This window comes from Schistocerca americana, chromosome 5 (assembly GCF_021461395.2).
Source record: "Schistocerca americana isolate TAMUIC-IGC-003095 chromosome 5, iqSchAmer2.1, whole genome shotgun sequence".
NCBI lineage: Eukaryota > Metazoa > Arthropoda > Insecta > Orthoptera > Acrididae > Schistocerca > Schistocerca americana.
This window is the reverse complement of record NC_060123.1, coordinates 559,448,805-559,469,329: the sequence shown is the minus strand read 5'-3', so window position 1 is coordinate 559,469,329 and position 20,525 is coordinate 559,448,805. Positions and strand designations below refer to the sequence as shown.

The 20,525-nt window shown below is 42.7% G+C and overlaps 1 protein-coding gene across 1 annotated transcript in view; it reads right to left on the bottom strand.

The window, feature by feature from the left end:
- Window positions 1–6,759: 6,759 nt before the first annotated feature.
- LOC124616177 (cytochrome P450 6k1-like) overlaps window positions 6,760–20,525 on the bottom strand; it is an 82,688-nt gene continuing 68,922 nt past the window's right edge. Inside the window, exon 8 of the mRNA XM_047144463.1 lies at window positions 6,760–7,087. Within this exon, the coding sequence (XP_047000419.1) occupies window positions 6,918–7,087 (170 nt within the window). The 3' untranslated portion in view covers window positions 6,760–6,917. The remainder of the gene's footprint in view (window positions 7,088–20,525) is intronic.

Genomic DNA, 20,525 nt, shown 5'->3' with positions numbered 1-20,525 from the left:
CTATTGACCTGAGATGTTAAGTCCCATTGTGCTCAGAGCCATTTTTTGTCCCTCGGTTCTTTGACCAGGAAGAGGTCAGGATTCCATGCACAATTTAAGCAGAAACCTTCATAGCTATTTACGAGGGGCGTTTGAAAAGTCCGTGCAAAGTCCGAGAGGTGCCACCACCAGCGCGTATCAAGCTCTGAGCACTATGGGACTTAACATCTGAGGTCATCAGTCCCCTAGAATTTAGAAGTACTTAAACCTAACTACCCTAAGGACATCACATACATCCATGCCCGAGGCAGGATTCGACCCTGCGACCGTAGCGGTCGCGCGGTTCCAGACTGAAGCGCCTGGAACCGCTCGGCAGCGCGTATCGAGGTCATGTTTAGTTAGTAGCATCTTTGGAAAGAACGCACAGCAAGTTTCAGCCATATTGGCTTATTTCTTTGTGTTTGGCATTCGTGTGAATCAAGGAAGTCGAGTGATTGTCAAAAAATGGACGAAAAAGAATTTCGTGTGGTGATGTGGTGATTAAGCATTACTTTATGAAAGGCAAAACGCCTCACTAGACTAATGAGAAGCTTGATAAATATTATTGTGACTCTGCACCTTCTTTTAGAACAGTTTATAAGTGGTTTCAAAATTTTCGGAGTGGCCATATGGTCACAAGTGATGCTGAACGTTCTGAACGCCCTGTGGAGGTTACGACTCCAGAAATAATTGGTCAAATCCATGGATATGGTGATGGATGACAGAAGAGTTAAAGTGCGTGAGATTGCTAGTGCTGTGGGAATTCCGAATGAACGGGTACATAATATTTTGCATAAACATTTGGACATGAGAACGCTATCAGCAAGAAGGGTTCCGCGATTGCTCACGCTTGACTAAAAACGGAATCGTGTGAAGTGTCGCCAGGATGGTTTGCAACTGTTCCGGAAGAATCTGCAGGACTTTAAGCGTCGTTTCGTCACTGTGGATCAAACGTGGATACATTACTATACACTTGAGACCAAAGAACAATCTAAACAATGGGTTACCAAGGGAGAATCTGCACCAAAAAAGGCGAAGACCATTCCTTCGGCCGGAAAGGTTATGGCGACTGTCTTTTGGGACTCGCAAGGGATAATCCTCGTCACTATCTGGAACAGGTGCATATTATTCATCGTTATTAGACCGTTTGAAAACCGATCTGCAAGAAGAACGCCGGCTGATGGACCGCAGCAAAGTCCTTTTCAATCACTACAATGCAGCAGCACACACCTCAGCAGTAGTACTCGCAAAATTAGTGAAAATAGGATTCTAACTCGTGTCATACTACCCCCCCCCCCCCTCCCGGTTCCCTATTCTCCAGACTTGGCTCCCTCAGGCTACTATTTGTTCCCCAATTTGAAGAAATGACTTTCGGGACAAAGATTTTATTCAAACGAGGAGGTGGTTGCAGTAACTAATAGCTATTTTGCAGACTTGGACAATTCTTACTATTCGGAAGGGATCAGCAAATTAGAACAACGTTGGACGAAGTGTATAAGTCTAAAAGGAGACTATGTCGAAAAATAAAAAAGGTTTACCCCAAACACGTACGTAGTTTTTATTTTTGCACGGATTTTTCAAACGCCCCTCGTATAAAGTCACTTGCTAATTCAGTCTCCACTCCTTGCTGAGCGTGTGAGACGCGTATGCTCAGTTCACCGGTCCTCCACAGTCCTGATGGCCTCACCAGTGTATAACATGCCACAACTGCAAATCGTCCGCCTTACGCAAACCCTTATTATCCTTTACAGGTACTAAAAGAGCCCTAATCTACAGACCCTGGCCGAAAAACTCACGTGACGTGATGCTTCTGCACAATACGACCAATCCTGTTGAAACGCTGCCTGCATAAGGCAAAAAGGCCTCAGACTTTGGTGCCACCTCGTTATTTTCATCAATCAGGCGATTCACGTTTAGTCGATGGTGCAACGCCTGTCTGACCTGTCCTCCACCATAACCATTCTGGTGAAAGATGACTTCGAGGTGCGCTAACACTGTTGGCAAAGTTTCAGGGTCTGAGATGACGTGGGCCATATGTACCAAAGTACGAGGTACCCCTCCACGCTGAGCTGGATGGTCACAACTATCAGCTTGAACCAAAATCAGTATAAACTGGCCTCGAATAAACGGCATATCCCAATTCATCACCAATCTTCCTATTGGACAAAACTTCAAAAAAGGGAAGGCAGCCATCCTTCTCCACTTCCATCGTGAAGCGAATATTCGAGTGGATTAAATTAAGATGTTCTAAAAATGTAATTATGAGTGACTGTAGTCAGCTGAATATGGCATACTTGGGGAAACTTGTCTTTCTCGGCGAAATGAAATGTTATACGGTGTTGGCGTGATGTATCCTTGGCGGTAACAATTTTTTGTCCGATGTGCTTATTTTGTATTATTGTTTGCCTCGGCAGGTGATTGAAACGGAGATCATGGTGCTCTCGCCGATGCAAGTTCTTCCTGTGCAATATTTCAGAGTCGGTGCATTTATTCCGACGTTCCCATTGACGCACTAACATTGAACATAAAGAAAACAAACCTCCAATTTCAGCTTGCTTAGGGTAAATAATGTAGTCCAATGAAATTGTGGCTCAAATGGCTCTGAGCACTATGGGACTCAACTGCTGAGGTCATAAGTCCCCTAGAATTTAGAACTACTTAAACCTAACTAACCTAAGGACAACACACGCATCCATGCCCGAGGCAGGATTCGAACCTGCGACCGTAGCGGTCACGCGGTTCCAGACTGTAGCGCCTAGAACCGCACGACCACTCCGGCCGGCAATCAAATTAAGTCATAAATACATAGTTTATGAAACAAACGAAATAATTTTAGAGATAAAGATTGACTGCCAGCAGTAGTGGTATGAGCACCAAGACTGTCAATATCTTACGTCTTAAGGACCTTGACATAGGACCGTAGCAGCAGCTGCCTCGTAGTTACATACAATTATCATGTAGTCCATATTACTAGTATACTTACCCTATTTCAAATTCCTAAGCTCTATCGTTTATTACGAAGCGTTGCATGAAGTATGTATGGTTAATGTCTCGTTGTGCACGTGCGGGAAGGAAATAGGATTTCAAAACAAATAGGGTATGTGTGAATTGGTTGAAACCATGTACTTCCTTTTGATCATGGAATAAACTCTAATGAAACTGAGTGATTATTTTTAATATTCCAGTGAGACTTTCACATAAACTTCTGCCCATTATAGTTCATCCCACATAATAATGGCATTTCTCAGCGGAAGGCGTCCGCCCCCAGAAGCTGAGTGGCTTCGGCAGGGTAGCTTAGCGTGTTCGGTCAGAGAGTTATCAGCCCTCTGTAATAAAAAGAACTGAGTCAACGGCTCAACACTGAACTAGAACGGGTGTCCTGGGACATCCACATCGAACAAATGCAACGAACAACATCGAACAAAATTATAACAATTAAAAAAAAAGTGGTCAGCGCGCCAGAATGTCAAACTCGAAGGGCCCGGGTTCGAAATCCGGCTGGGTCGGAGATTTCCTCCGCTCAGGGACTGGGTGTTCTGTTGTCCTAATCATCATCATTTCATCCCCATCAACGCGCAAGTTGCTGAAGTGGCGTCAAATCGAAAGACTTGATCCCGGCGAACGGTCTACCCGACGGGGGGCCATAGTGACACGACATTTACACTTTAGCGCAAGGTCATATCTTACAAATAATGAGAAATTTGGACAAGGGGTTAAGGCTGATTGCTTACATTATAGAAGGTGAATGTTTGTCTTCATCAGGGTTCGTAATGCAAGTCTTTTATTTTTAGGAGCGCTTTACGAAAGATGAATGTCTTAGTTTAATCTGAGTTAGGATTACACCGAAAGAATATGACAGAGTAGATGGACGAAAGCACCTAGATGTTTAGTTCCGTTTGACCTGCTCGTTCGTTGAATAAAACGACAGATCTTTATGTATTAAAAAACAACACCTCGTGGACATTGCTTCATTTTGGACACTTTGAAGTAGAAACTTTTATTGGAAGATATCACTCGAAAAGAAATTACCAAACGTGACTCAAAATTTTTCGAAGCAAAGGTATTTAAACAGAACTAATTTTAGCCAGCTAATTTTCACAGTACTACGTTCGCTCGAGTAAGTACATGTAACGCCGTCGAGCACTCTGTGTAATATGTACACCCTTAACGATAAAGAGTAGATAAGTTCAAGTGGTCATTTCTGATCCATTTAATAAAACAACAATTTGCCTCTGAACTTTAAATCATTCTCCCTGTTCCACGCAGCGTGTCTCATAACATGACTGATTCTTTATTGTACGTAATGTTGTAATCTGACGTTTGTGTAAAGATTTGTTGTCGTTAAGATGGTGAGACATCCTTCACGGCTATTGTTGAAGACGGAAACAATGGCGGCTGATTGACGGTGCATTCGGTGACGTGAAATTATGTCCACTTTCCAGGAGCATTGGACACCCTGCCGTAGTCTATTAGGCCGCACCGTACTGTGGGTTTCCCGCGTGGGCCTCTGCCCTACTCAGTCCCCCTTTGTTATCAGATGGTGTAAGTCACTATATTCAGGTTAACAGGGTTTTATTGATGCTTTCAGAAGACAGCCTTTCTTTAGTAACAAGAGCATTGTCTGGAAACTGTTAAACACAACGAAATTTCTTTCTGACTTCAGCCACTGGAAAATGATGGCGATAGTAAATAAAAGAACTTTCAGCATTGTAGCGCGTCAGCAATCGTAAGTATCGAAATACACTCCTGCAAATTGAAATAAGAACACCGTGAATTCATTGTCCCAGGAAGGGGAAACTTTATTGACACATTCCTGGGGTCAGATACATCACATGATCACACTGACAGAACCACAGGCACATAGACACAGGCAACAGAGCATGCACAATGTCGGCACTAGTACAGTGTATATCCACCTTTCGCAGCAATGCAGGCTGCTATTCTCCCATGGAGACGATCGTAGAGATGCTGGATGTAGTCCTGTGGAACGGCTTGCCATGCCATTTCCACCTGGCGCCTCAGTTGGACCAGCGTTCGTGCTGGACGTGCAGACCGCGTGAGACGACGCTTCATCCAGTCCCAAACATGCTCAATGGGGGACAGATCCGGAGATCTTGCTGGCCAGGGTAGTTGATTTACACCTTCTAGAGCACGTTGGGTGGCACGGGATACATGCGGACGTGCATTGTTCTGTTGGAACAGCAAGTTCCCTTGCCGGTCTAGGAATGGTAGAACGATGGGTTCGATGACGGTTTGGATGTACCGTGCACTATTCAGTGTCCCCTCGACGATCACCAGTGGTGTACGGCCAGTGTAGGAGATCGCTCCCCACACCATGATGCCGGGTGTTGGCCCTGTGTGCCTCGGTCGTATGCAGTCCTGATTGTGGCGCTCACCTGCACGGCGCCAAACACGCATACGACCATCATTGGCACCAAGGCAGAAGCGACTCTCATCGCTGAAGACGACACGTCTCCATTCGTCCCTCCATTCACGCCTGTCGCGACACCACTGGAGGCGGGCTGCACGATGTTGGGGCGTGAGCGGAAGACGGCCTAACGGTGTGCGGGACCGTAGCCCAGCTTCATGGAGACGGTTGCGAATGGTCCTCGCCGATACCCCAGGAGCAACAGTGTCCCTAATTTGCTGGGAAGTGGCGGTGCGGTCCCCTACGGCACTGCGTAGGATCCTACGGTCTTGGCGTGCATCCGTGCGTCGCTACGGTCCGGTCCCAGGTCGACGGGCACGTGCACCTTCCGCCGACCCCTGGCGACAACATCGATGTACTGTGGAGACCTCACGTCCCACGTGTTGAGCGATTCGGCGGTACGTCCACCCGGCCTCCCGCATGCCCACTATACGCCCTCGCTCAAAGTCCGTCAACTGCACATACGGTTCACGTCCACGCTGTCGCGGCATGCTACCAGTGTTAAAGACTGCGATGGAGCTCCGTATGCCACGGCAAACTGGCTGACACTGACGGCGGCGGTGCACAAATGCTGCGCAGCTAGCGCCATTCGACGGCCAACACCGCGGTTCCTGGTGTGTCCGCTGTGCCGTGCGTGTGATCATTGCTTGTACAGCCCTCTCGCAATGTCCGGAGCAAGTATGGTGGGTCTGACACACGGGTGTCAATGTGTTCTTTTTTCCATTTCCAGGAGTGTAATTATGAAAAATCCGCCTCGATTGTACAAACTTCCTGGTGTTTACCTATGTTTCAACGTGGGTAACCACGCCTTCTTCAGAACAAATATATAACAAGCTCTTTTATATTTGTTCTGAAGAAGGCGTGATTACCCACGCTGAAACCTAGGTAAACACCAGGTAGTTTGTGCAATCGAGGCGGATTTTTCATAATTATTTCGATAGTAAATAACGTAACACAGCTGCCTCCTCGACAATTCTGCTGTAGTAATTGAACAATAAATGGCGTTTGGCTTGCGCCAGAGATACGATTAGAGGCAGCATGTTTGCAGTGCTTGCTACGATAACAAGTACCGCCCATATGGCGTCTCAAGGCCAAGGCAGACGACCCTTGGTACAAGGCGATTGAGTATCTAATCGCAAATTATCACGGCTTCAGTAATTATCTGTGGGTTTTTCCGCACTGCTCTGCCTGCCATACTCTATTAGGCTGCACGAGTACTGGGGATTCCCCAAGTAGGCCTCTAGTTCACGCAGTTACCTTTAGATATCAGAGGTAGGGATGAGATTTCCTTATTTCATTTTATTTTCAGACACAACCATACACACACACAATTGAAAAAGACACTGATAGATTGTTGGCTTTCATAGAAATGACGATTGTTAGAGATTTATTGACGATACACGTGGTAAACAGATATAGAGTATACGGTCTTCTCGTAAAAGTTCCTGTTAGGACAGTTAATCTTCACTCTTCACACAGATCTCTTCTTCGCTCGCAGATGAAGCCCAGTTGCGGGCATAAACACTATGGTTAGTGGATCGAATTCAATTGGAATTTCAGTCTCATCGCATTTCTGGAATTCGATCTTTGACATCAGGTGAGCGAGGCCGATTTTGGACTGCAGGAGACCCAGTCTCATGCCTGTGAAAAGAAAACGGAACAATTTATGTTTCACTGTCTTAACGTTTAATACGCAGTATAGCGATAACAGCGGGTTTTTACGATGACTGCTGTAATAAATATACAACGACGATGATACTTTGCGATAAGGGCGCACAACATTATCATACAACCAAGCTCTCACAAGATACGTATTCAAAAGAATCCACAACTGTAGATACAAGAAAGTATAAAGGAAGCAGTTCAGATTACGTGACAGACTACTTCGGATAATAAACTCCAAACTTACAATTTTCACTCCACAAATGAAACTATTGTCTAACAGTTTTAACCTTAAATTCACTCGTAGTGGAACAAGAGACGCCGAACATTTTCTCCATTCGGGCTACCACAGCAGCATATTTGCTGTAATGTTCTCGGCTCGGCTGTTGTTTACGCGTATTTACTTTATTTAATTTTTCCCGATTGCCCAATTCCGGCCTTATAGAACGTTCTCCTGCGCTGTGTGTGCCTACGCGTCGTAATATATTCGATGCCGGCTGCTAAATAATTGGATATATTATGACATGCCGACACCTACAGCACTTGTGAACGGACTATGAGGCCGAAATCGGCCAATCGTAGGAAATTAAATAAAGCACATAAGTGTGAACAGCCGAAGTGGAACAATTACAACACCAAATAGTCGCAACGGAAAAAGTAGAGTATTTCGACAATTTTTAACGCAAGAGGGGGAATCCAAATGTAATTATTAGAGCCCGGATTTCATGTAATTGCATGTTTTATTCCTTTATATGTAGTTATAAGAAAAAAAAACCAAGAACCACGGACCTTGCCGTTGGTGGGGAGGCTTGAGTGCCTCAGCGATACAGATGGCCGTACCGTAGGTGCAACCACAACGGAGGGGTATCTGTTGAGAGGCCAGACAAACGTGTGGTTCCTGAAGAGGGGCAGCAGCCTTTTCAGTAGTTGCAGGGGCAACAGTCTAAATGATTGACTGATCTGGCCTTGTAACACTAACCAAAACAGCCTTGCTGTGCTGGTACTGCGAACGGCTGAAAGCAAGGGGAAACTAAGGCCGTAATGTTTCCCGAGGGCATGCAGCTTTACTGTATGATTAAATGATGATGGCGTCCTCTTGGGTAAAATATTCCGGAGGTAAAATAGCCCCCATTCGGATCTCCGGGCGGGGACTACTCAAGAGGACGTCGTTATCAGGAAAAAGAAAACTGGCGTTCTACGGAGCGGAGCGTGGAATGTCAGATCCCTTAATCGGGCAGGGAGGTTAGAAAATTTAAAAAAGGAAATGGATAGGTTAAAGTTAGATATAGTGGGAATTAGTGAAGTTCGGTGGCAGCAGGAACAAGACTTCTGGTCAGGTGAATACAGGGTTATAAATACAAAATCAAATACGGGTAATGCAGGAGTCGGATTAATAATGAATAAAAAAATAGGAGTGTGGGTAAGCTACTACAAACAGCATGGTGAACGCATTATTGTGGCCAAGATAGACACGAAGCCCACGCCTACTACAGTAGTACAGGTTTATATGCCAACTAGCTCTGCAGGTGACGAAGTAATTGAAGAAATGTATGATGAAATAAAAGAAATTATTCAGATAGTGAAGGGAGACGAAAATTTAATAGTCATGGGTGACTGGAATTCGGTAGTAGGAAAAGGGAGAGAAGGAAACGTAGTAGGTGAATATGGATTGGGGCTAAGAAATGAAAGAGGCAGCCGCCTGGTAGAATTTTGCAGAGAACATAACTTAATCATAGCTAACACTTGGTTCAAGAATCATGAAAGAAGGTTGTATACATGGAAGAAACCTGGAGATACTAAATGGTATCAGATAGATTATATAATGGTAAGACAGAGATTTAGGAACCAGGTTTTAAATTGTAAGACATTCCCAGGGGCAGATGTGGACTCTGATCACAATCTATTGGTTATGAACTGTAGATTAAAACAACGAAACTGCAAAAACGTGGGAATTTAAGGAGATGTGACCTGGATAAACTGAAAGAACCAGAGGTTGTACAGTGTTTCAGGGAGAGAATAAGGGAACAATTGACAAGAATGAGGGAAAGAAATACAGTAGAAGAAGAATGGGTAGCTTTGAGAGATGAAGTAGTGAAGGCAGCAGAGGGTCTAGTAGGTAAAATGACGAGGGCTAGTAGAACTCCTTGGGTAACAGAAGAAATACTGAATTTAATCGATGAAAGGAGAAAATATAAAAATGCAGTAAATGAAGCAGGCAAAAAGGAATACAAACGTCTCAAAAACAAGATCGACAGGAAGTGCAAAATGGCTAGAGGACAAATGTAAGGATGTAGAGGGTTACCTCACTAGCGGTAAGATAGATACTGCCTACAGGAAAATTAAAGAGACCTTTGGAGAACAGAGAACCACTTGTATGAATATCAAGAGCTCAGATGGAAACCCAGTTCTAAGCAAAGAAGGGAAAGCAGAAAGGTGGAGTGAGTATATAGAGGGCCTATACAAGGGCAATGTACTTGAGGACAATACTATGGAAATGGAAGAGGATGTAGATGAAGATGAAATGGGAGATACGATACTGCGTGAAGAGTTTGACAGAGCACTGAAAGACCTGAGTCGAAACAAGGCCCCGGGAGTAGACAACATTCCATTAGAACTATTGACGGCCTTGGGAGAGCCAGTCCTGACAAAACTCTACCATCTGGTGAGCAAGATTTATGAGACAGGCGAAATACCCTCAGACTTCAAGAAGAATATAATAATTCTGATCCCAAAGAAAGCAGGTGCTGACAGATGTGAAAATTACCGAACAATCAGTTTAATAAGTCACGGATGCAAAATACTAACGCGTATTCTCTACAGACGAATGGAAAAACTGGTAGAAGCTGACCTCGGGGAAGATCATTTTGGATTCCGTAGAAATGTTGGAACACGTGAGGCAATACTGACCCTACGACGTATCTTAGAAGCTAGATTAAGGAAAGGCAAACCTACGTTTCTAGCATTTGTAGACTTAGAGAAAGCTTTTGACAATGTTGACTGGAATACTCTCTTTCAAATTCTGAAGGTGGGAGGGGTAAAATACAGTGAGCGAAAGGCTATTTACAATTTGTACAGAAACCAGATGGCAGTTATAAGAGTCGAGGGGCATGAAAGGGGAGCAGTGGTTGGGAAGGGAGTGAGACAGGGTTGTAGCCTATCCCCGATATTATTCAATCTGTATATTGAGCAAGCAGTGAAGGAAACAAAAGAAAAATTCGGAGTAGGTATTAAAATCCATGGGGAAGAAAAAAAGCTTTGAAGTTTGCCGATGACATTGTAATTCTGTCAGAGACAGCAAAGGACTTTGAAGAGCAGTTGAGCGGAATGGACAGTGTCATGAAAGGAGGGTATAAGATGAACATCAACATAAGCAAAACGAGGATAATGGAATGTAGTCGAATTAAGTCGGGTGATGCTGAGAGAATTAGATTAGGAAATGAGACACTTAATGTAGTAAAGGAGTTATGTTATTTGGGGAGCAAAATAACTGATGATGGTCGAAGTAGAGAGGATATAAAATGTAGGCTGGCAATGGCAAGGAAAGCGTTTCTGAAGAAGAGAAATTTGTTAACATCGAGTATTGATTTAAGTATCAGGAAGTCGTTTCTGAAAGTATTTGTATGGAGCGTAGCCATGTATGGAAGTGAAACATGGACGATAAATAGTTTGGACAAGATGCGTTCTAAATGTGGTGCTACAGAAGAATGCTGAAGATTAGATTGGTAGATCATATAACTAATGAGGAGGTATTGAATAGGATTGGGGAGAAGAGATGTATGTGGCACAACTTAACTAGAAGAAGGGATCGGTTGATAGGGCATGTTCTGAGGCATCAAAGGATCACCAATTTAGTATTGGAGGGCAGCGTGGAGGGTAAAAATCGTAGAGGGAGACCAAGAGACGAATACACTAAACAGATTCAGAATGATGTAGGTTGCAGTAGGTACTGGGAGATGTAGAAGCTTGCACAGGATAGAGTAGCATGGAGAGCTGCATCAAACCAGTCTCAGGACTGAAGACCACATCATCATCATAAGAAAAACCGAAATGTCGATGAATTACACTAAAAGGACCCTTATTTCATGGTTTTAAATTACATATTTTGTACATTTTCTGGTACAATATATATTTCACACCGTTTTACATAATTCTACTTATTTTAATATTATTGCGGGATTATTATAGATTTTCGGAAGTCCCATACATTTTCGTTGCATAGGAAGAAAGCGGAAAAAATTAAATTGTGTTATTATGTTTCTCACACAGTCGTCACAGCCTTTACATTCAAAGCTAAACTGCACAAGTACGATGCGGACAACTATGACTTGTTTTAAACCGTTTGCTTTCTTGTTATCAGACGCTTCGCTATGTGTTAACACTCACTTGCATTTACGTTAACTATGGTACCGTTTGCGTCTTCATTGTCATCAAAGCTCTAAACATGGATTTCTATTGACAGTGCCTTAACAACTGATGGCAGATTAGTTCTCTGCCAACTTTGTGATAAGCGTACGGTAACGTATCATACTGAACAACATTTACTGAGCAATCTACATATAAGGAAGAAACAATAGATTACTTCAAAGAAACAGGTCCTAATTAAATAGTTGCACGGAGAATCTACACCATCTAACAGAGAATTTGAAAAAGAAACGTGTCTTGCTATGGTTGCAGGAAACATAGCCTGGAACAAAGTTGAAGTACTTGAATTTAAACATTTCTTACAGAAATACCTGAAATGCAGAAGAACCTGAATTTAAACATTTCCTACACAATTACTACAACTGCAACATCACCGACGAGTCAACTCTCAGTAAGAATTACCTGAATTGCTGTTACGTTGACTTGTTAGAAAAAATCAGGGCTGACGTTGGCAAATCACCTACTGTAAACGGATTTCTATGAAGAGACGACGCATGCCGCAGGTTGTTTCTTCACTAATCTAACGTTGGGCAAGCTGGACTTTAAGGCTGCATCCAAACGCTATTTAATTTATTGTAAACCTTTGAATGCAACAAATAGTGCAACATTTCATTAATGATAGACTTAAGATACTACGGCCAGATGGCTTAAAAAGATAGGGTCTTACTGATATACACATATGCAGCTCCATACATGTTGAAAGCGGGGAAATCGTCTAATGTACTTTATCTAAACTTAGTGTACGTTGCGTGAACGGCTCATACAATGCAACGAGTGGCAGAGACATACATAAATTCCCAGACGTAAATTCACTGACATCAGCAATGAAGAAGGTTTTGCTGAAATGTCCTTATCGTGTAAAACGCTACAAGCAGCAGCTACTTGATGCATCTTTGCATCGGGAGCCGTGATAACAACGTGGGCAACATGGATTGAAGCTGTTGCTTTGTGCAGCAAGCACTCTGAAGCTGAGAAGTCCATGATGGAAAACTTTTCTTCTGATCCAGCAGTGTCTGTGAGTAAATCCTTGTCAGCATGCAACAGTTCTAAAGTGCTCAGTTCAGTTTCAGCTAGACAGTATCAAGAAACTGGAGACGTCAAATGTGGGTCTCCAAGAGGCAAAATGAAGTTCGGAAGGTCATTATTGTACCAGGTGAAGGGGGTGATGTAGTTTCTAGTAAACTGCAACCTGTGCTGAGTAAGAACCCTGGGTATTCAAAGTTTTTTATTTTGTCTCGCTTATTTAATGATGAAATCGTACATAGAACCTCCTGAGAACATTATACGTAGCACCATCACTCTATATAAATATGCACCGTTGATTTCTTGCGAAGGTGAGGGTTTTTCTCTTTTTATAAAGAAATGTTGTCAGACATAAGACTGTACGTGGCAACAGAACATCTGGAAAAGCGTATTATAATTAATTGTGCATCCCCTTCCATTCTGGCTCAAAAGCTTGAGTAGGAGACACTTGTACTTCAGTACTTTGTACCAGAAGTGAACTAATTAAGAAGTCGCATAGGGATATTTGTGGTAGCCTGCCTGTGGACTTACATTTTCTAGAAACAAAATAAAATTTGGGATTTTACATATAATTTTTTATTACATATTTATTTATATGTTTAGAATCTCAGTTCGATGCGCAAGTTGCCGAAGTGTCGTCAAATAGAAAGACTTGCACCCGGCGAACGGTCTGCTACGCGGGAGGCCCTAGTCCCTCGACTAATCTTGGTTGAATAATTATGCACATATTTCTTAATTTGATATTACATGAAATCCGAGGTCTAGTAATTACAATTCCCTAACCTGCCAATGGAGAGGCAATACTGACAGATTCTACTGCTGCGCCTTTATAGCGACCCAGCCATTATAATCTCGTTGTTCACCGTCTCGTAGATCTCTTCTTTCTTTCTTGTCCTAAAGCGGGATGCGGAGTGGAATAGGTGGGGAAATTGAATTTTATTGTCCGACTGATAATAGCCATTTATTCTTGCTGATAGCTTTTTCCTCTATGATAATACTTGACGAATATTATATGCCACAGTCTTCAACTGTTCTGTCTGGTCAGCAGTATAATTAAACCTTGGACCATTCCGCACGACGAACTTACATTTCAGTAAACTTCGTTATCATCCACAGACGAATCAAAGTGTCGGGACCAAAGCATACCTTTCTTTACTAAGACAGCTCGTCAACGACTCTGCCGACCCAGTCTTGCCAGTCCTCCAAAAGGAAATGAGCTAAATGCGACTCCAGTTATATGAAAAAAATTGATCAATTTTTACTCACACACAACCCAGAAGGTAATCAACGCTGACATAATTTTGATGGATTTTCTTTGTTACTTTGGAATCAAGTTCTTCAAAAAAGTTATTCGAGTTTACTCTCATCAGGTGTGTAATTCAGTTTAAAGCAACGACAGGAAATAATTATTCCACGGGATTTTGCATCATGTCTTAAATGGATGTCTGACGCTTCAATTTAATGGCTTTAAGAGCCAGCGAGAAGATGTATATTTGTTCAATAACGCAAAGCTTCCAGAATGATTTCTAGATGGACTTCTACTTCGAATGCAGTTATAACAATTTGAGATTTTATTTCCGAAACATGAATATCAAGTATCACACCATATTTAAAACCTCAATATTTTTATCCGTAAACGTATTTAAACTTCTTCGTGCCAGTTTCTTTCTCATAACTTCCTTTTTCTCACAATAAAAATCTGAATAATCTTTCTGCTAGGTGGACCAACTTAAGAATAAACTTCAAAATAATTGCACTGTAATAATACGTTATTTGTCACTCTTAGGAAACTACCGCGCTCAATAGAGATTCGATGTTCATCTCCTAAGTCAGTTGCTGGCATATTGTTTGCTGTAACTGTGAAGCGGATGGCTTCCGATTCATCGTGCATAAATTAAACTCTGCTTTGCCTAGAACAGTTTCCTTCATTATTGTGAAGTTTCGATAATTTGATGATGTCACTTTTGTTCCAAACTGTTTCTAGTAAGGCCCTCAACCGTTCACATTTCGTAGTTGTGGTTTTGGTGTTCTGTGTATGTATGCTGACAAGCCCAGAACACACGCCTATACAGTTTTAGTTTGGTTTGATGTGCTTTATAATAAAATCTAATAATAAATTTTCATGGAATATTGAAGCGGGTTTCGAAATCTTAGTTCAATGCAAACAATTTTCCTTTAATCAATATGGGTTTTAATGCTTTCCTACAATCAAGGAAAAAAGCTAGACAAGAAGTCAAATGATTGTGATAAATCCATACTTCCGGACCCCAGCATAATCACTTCTCTGCGAGCTAAACAGTGTCACAAAGAAGCCACAGTTAAGTCTTAAATCAGTTTTTTTACTGATTTGGCAGAACTATGCCGACCGACTGTTACTGCCCAATCCATTTTTATGCAAACGAACCCACTGTTGTGGCCGGAGACGCAGTTTCACTTTTCTCAATCCTCGCCAACACTGTTGCCGGCTAAGCTCGTATCTAAACATTGATATTCGGACGAGTTGTGAGAATAGCAGCCTTACGTCTTCAACTATACTCTTCCCAGCTAAATGGCGCCGTGGCAAACGCTGGACGGGAAATCGGTTCAAAAACGCCTTGCAGCCATCCAATTTGAGTTTCCGTGATTTTCCTAAACTACTTAAGCCAAAAATCGGGATGGTTGCTTGGAAAGGGCACTGCCAATTTCCTTCCCCATTCTTTCTCAGTCCGAGCTGGTGTTCCATAATTATTCAATGACTTTTTCGTCGACGGGACGTTAAGCTTCAGTCTTCTGATTTTCTACTACACACTGTTTTGTATCAGCTTACTAACGTCACCCCACCAAAAGCTTCAGCTAGGTCGGCGTGCTGGTTTTTATAAGCACTGTTTATCGTTTTCAGTACTTTTGCCGTTGCGGACTCCAAAGAACAGTGTGCTAACACGAATAAAATCAAGGGCCTAATAAGAAATTCTTGTCAAAAATCACGAGGGACGATGTGAGCTCTTACTCCTAAGACACTAAGCAACAGTACAGCAAAGGGAAGCTCCTTCGGTACGGTAAGTGTAGAAAGCAAAACAGGTGGAAACTAACACTAAATCAGATTCTGTTTTTTTTTTCGACATTAAAGACGGATCACAAGCTAGGGTTGGGAAAGAACGACAAAGCAAATCAGCCGCCCCCTGTCAAAGGAATCATCCCTGCATTTGCCTTATCCTAGCGAGGGAAATAGCGGAAAATTTGAATCTGAATGAAAGGCCGCGGATTTGGAGAGCAGGTCATCCAAATACGCGTCCAGTTACACAGAACTGTGATTCGTCCCTCGGAGAAATCAGAGATTACGTAACACGACCAACAGGGTGTTTATAGACACTATTGCTTTAAAAATGAGACTCCCCACGGCGTATCAAGAAGAGTGACTGTTTATATCCTCATAGTTTCATCTGAAGGTTCCCCGTGCATAGCTTTGACTGCCAAGGCTTTTTAACATTTACCTGTTCCGCTGGATCCCTCAGTTGAAGGAAGGGTGCTGGAGCTCTGATCGAAATCCTTTTAACTTCTTCTAATATGGGAAAACACCACCAACTAGACTGCTATGCTAACTATAGCTTCTTGTCAACGGAAAGTTAGGAGACTACTAGAAACCTCACATTGTTGGTAGCAACCTATGACGCAAAACAGAGAGAAATATTTCGTCGTGGGATCTTAGCGCACGGTTCTCTAGTTATGGATTAACCTTCCTCCTTGGATCAAACGAAATGCACTCGTAGATCGAAATATACCACCAACGAAATATTTTCCAAATCATCCTACGTCGATTATAATGAAACTGTCGTGAGCATCTACCACAGCTTCTAATACAGCTGAATGACTATTTTTATAACTGAAAACACTTGTTTTTCTGGGAGTTTTAAACAACTGTATTGCTTCCTGCTAACTTTTACTGAATAGACAGACCATTTAATGTTCTATTTGACATACATTATTACAAACGATAAAACCTACGATACAGTAAGTGGATACACATCCTCAATTAAACATTACGCTGATCGTGAAATTATAATACCATCTCTTTAATAGAATCTATAAGATACAGTAAGTCGAGCGATCACAAAAGCCAGTGCGAAATGAACAAAGTGTAAAATTCAGATCTGGGGGTGGGAGGTGTCATACAGGGGCCGGACAAAAATATGCAATACCCGCGAGAAAAGGTTGGTTCAACATAATGCTAGCCAAGCCTGCAGGTCGATCTGTTGCATTTGGCAACGAACGGCACCTGTGCAACGTCCTCAACACGTTGCAAGGGTCATTCGTGGTCACAACAGTTTTCTGAATAGTTGCGAGTGCATTACGTCGGAGAGAGGTGTATTCTAAAGTGGCAAATTGTTGGTGTTCGTTTGACGGGTGCTTGCGTAACCAAGATAGCCGAAGTGTCTGGAGTGTCAAGAGGCACCGTATCGAAGATTTATACCGCATACAGGGAAAGTCAAGATACAAAGCGGACGAAAGTATGTTTTGAGTGATCGTGACAGACGCTCAATAAAGAGGATTGTAACGAACAATTAAGGCGACAATAACTGCAAGAGTCACTGTAGATATGAATGTTGCATTCTCGAACCCTGTCAGCACCAAAACAAGACGAAGAGAGCTCCATAACCAGGGAATTGCAAGGCGAGCTGAAAGTCGAAAACCACTCATCAGTGATGCTAATGCCAGAGCAGGGAAACGTTGTGCTGAAGCCATAGAAAACCTGGACTATGGAGCAATGGAAAAAAGTTATTAGCTCGGATGAGTCTTGTTCGTTACTGCTTCTGGCCGAGTTTACGCCCCAAGAGTGAAGCACGGAAGGGGTCCGGTGATGGTTTGGGTAGCCAAACCGTCGTACACCAAGATCCCTTGGTTACTTTGTAAGATCACATTACTACCAAGGGCTATGTGACCATTTTGGCCGATCAGGTACATCTCAGTGTACAATGTTTGTTCCCCAGTGGTGATGCTATGTTCCAAGACGACAAATGCCCTCTTCACACAGCGCGCGTGCTCAGAATTGGTATTGTGAGAACGAGGATGAATTCTTGCATCTCTTTGATGACCAATCACAGTCACCAGATCCCAATATTACTGAGTCTATATCTACATCTGCATCTACATGGATACTCTGCAAATCACATTTAAGTGCCTGGCAGAGGGTTCATCGAACCACCTTCACAATTCTCTATTATTCCATTCTCGCACAGCGCGCGGAAAGAATGAACACCTATATCTTTCCGTACGAGCTCTGATTTCCCTTAGTTTATCGTGGTGATCGTTCTGCCCTATGTAGGTCGCTGTCAACAAAATATTTTCGCATTCGGACGAGAAAGTTAGTGATTGTATTTTCGTGAGAAGATTCCGTCGCAACGAAAAACGCCTTTCTTTTATGATTTCCAGCCCAAATCCTGTATCATTTCTGTGACACTCTGTCCCATATTTCGAGGTAATACAAAACGTACTGCCTTTCTTTGATCTTTTTCGATGTACTCCGTCAGTCCTATCTGGTAAGGATCCCACACCGCGCAGCAGTATTCTAAAAGAGGACGAACAAGCGTGTTGTAGGCAGTCTCCTTAGTACGTCTGTTACATTTTTTAAGTGTTCTGCCAATAAAACGCAGTCTTTGGTTAGCCTTCCCCACAACATTTTCTATGTGTTCCTTCCAATTTAAGTTGTTCGTACTTGTAATACCTAGGTATTTAGTTGAATTTACGGCTTTTAGATTAGACTGATTTATCGTGTAACCGAAGCTTAACGAGTTCCTTTTAGCACTCATGTGGATGACCTGTCACTTTTCGTTATTTAGGATCAACTGCCACTTTTCGCGCCATTCAGATATTTTTTCCAAATCGTTTTGCAGTTTGTTTTGATCTTCTGATGACTTTAGTATTCGATTAACGACAGCATCATCTGCAAACAACCGAAGGCGGCTGCTCAGATTGTCTCCCAAATCGTTAACATAGATAAGGAACAGAAAAGGGCCTATAACACTACCTTGAGGAACGCCTGAAATCACTTCTGTTTTACTCGATGACTTTCCGTCAATTACTACGAACTGTGACCTCTCTGACAGGAAATCACAAATCCAGTCACATAACTGAGACGATATTCCATAAGCACGCAATTTCACTACGAGCCGCTTGTGTGGTACAGTGATCTACTTCAGGGAGAAGACCTCGTGATCGCTCTTCACCTCCATCATCGTTACCTGAACAACCTGGCACTATTTTGCAGGAGGACAGTGTAACATTCCCTTGAAAGCAATACAGGACCACATTCAGCCATTTCGCTGAAAGCTGTTTTGAATAGCAATGGTTTTCCTCCGTATCAGGCATGATAATATGTTTTTGGTGTTTCCATAGTTTTCTGCTCTCCCTGAAAATAGGCAGGCTATGGAGGTACATTGTTCACGTTGATTAGTAAACCAGCAAAGACTTACTTTCACGAATTGTTGCGTTCTAACGATACTTTTTCACGTAGATTTAAAGTTGAGAACCATGAGATACGAGGCATGTTTGCATCAGGCAATACGACCAGGCTCGTTACACAACAAATACTCACAGTTAACGTCTACTTAAAATGTCCTATTGGTTATAAATTACGAGCTGCAACTCAGAACAAACATTAAGACACGGAAAAGGGACATTTCACAGGTTGGATCAGTGAAGAGAGAAGACGTTTTAGTTCAAAATTATTGGTAATAGCAGCGGGACAGCTACCGTCCAAGGTACCTTCTAACAGCCGTGTACCGCAAGTCTATAGAGGAACGAAAGGTTCCAAATGATTGGAAAAGAGCACAGGTAGTTCCAGTTTTCAAGAAGGGTCGTCGAGCAGATGCGCAAAACTATAGGCCTATATCTCTGACATCGATCTGTTGTAGAATTTTAGGACTTGTTTTTTGCTCGCGTATCATGTCATTTCTGGAAACCCAGAATCTACTCTGCACGAATCAACATGAATTCCGGAAACAGCGATTGTGTGAGACCCAACTCGCTTTATTTGTTCTTGAGACCCAGGAAATATTAGACACAGGATCCCAGGGAGATGCCATTTTCCTTGACTTCCGGAAGGCCTTCGATAGAGTTACGCACCGTCGTCTGATAAACAAAGTAAGAGCCTACGGAATATCAGACCAGCTGTGTGGCTGGATTGAAGAGTTTTTAGCAAACAGAACACAGCATGTTGTTATCAATGGAGAGACGTCTACAGACGTTAAAGTAACCTCTGGCGTGCCACAGGGGAGTGTTATGGGACCATTGCTTTTCACAATATATATAAATGACCTAGTAGATAGTGTCGGAAGTTCCATGCGGCTTTTCGCGGATGATGCTGTAGTATACAGAGAAGTTGCTGCATTAGAAAATTGTAGCGAAATACAGGAAGATCTGCAGCGGATAGGCACTTGGTGCAGGGAGTGGCAACTGACCCTTAACATAGACAAATGTAATGTATTGCGAATACATAGAAAGAAGGATCCTTTATTGTATGATTATATGATAGCGGAACAAACACTGGTAGCAGTTACTTCTGTAAAATATCTGGGAGTATGCTTACGGAACAATTTGAAGTGGAATGATCATATAAAATTAATTGTTGGTAAGGCGGGTTCCAGGTTGAGATTCATTGGGAGAGTTCTTAGAAAATGTAGTCCATCACCAAAGGAGGTGGCTTACAAAACACTTGTTCGACCTATACTTGAGTATTGCTCATCAGTGTGCCATCCGTACCAGGTCGGGTTGACAGAGGAGATAGAGAAGATCCAAAGAAGAGCGGCGCGTTTCGTCACAGGGATATTTGGTAAGCGTGATAGCGTTACGAAGATGTTTAGCAAACTCAAGTGGCAGACTCTGCAAGAGAGGCGCTCTGTATCGCGGTGTAGCTTATTGTCGAGGTTTCGAGAGGGTGCGTTTCTGGATGAGGTATCGAATATACTGCTTCCCCCTACTTATACCTCCCGAGGAGGTC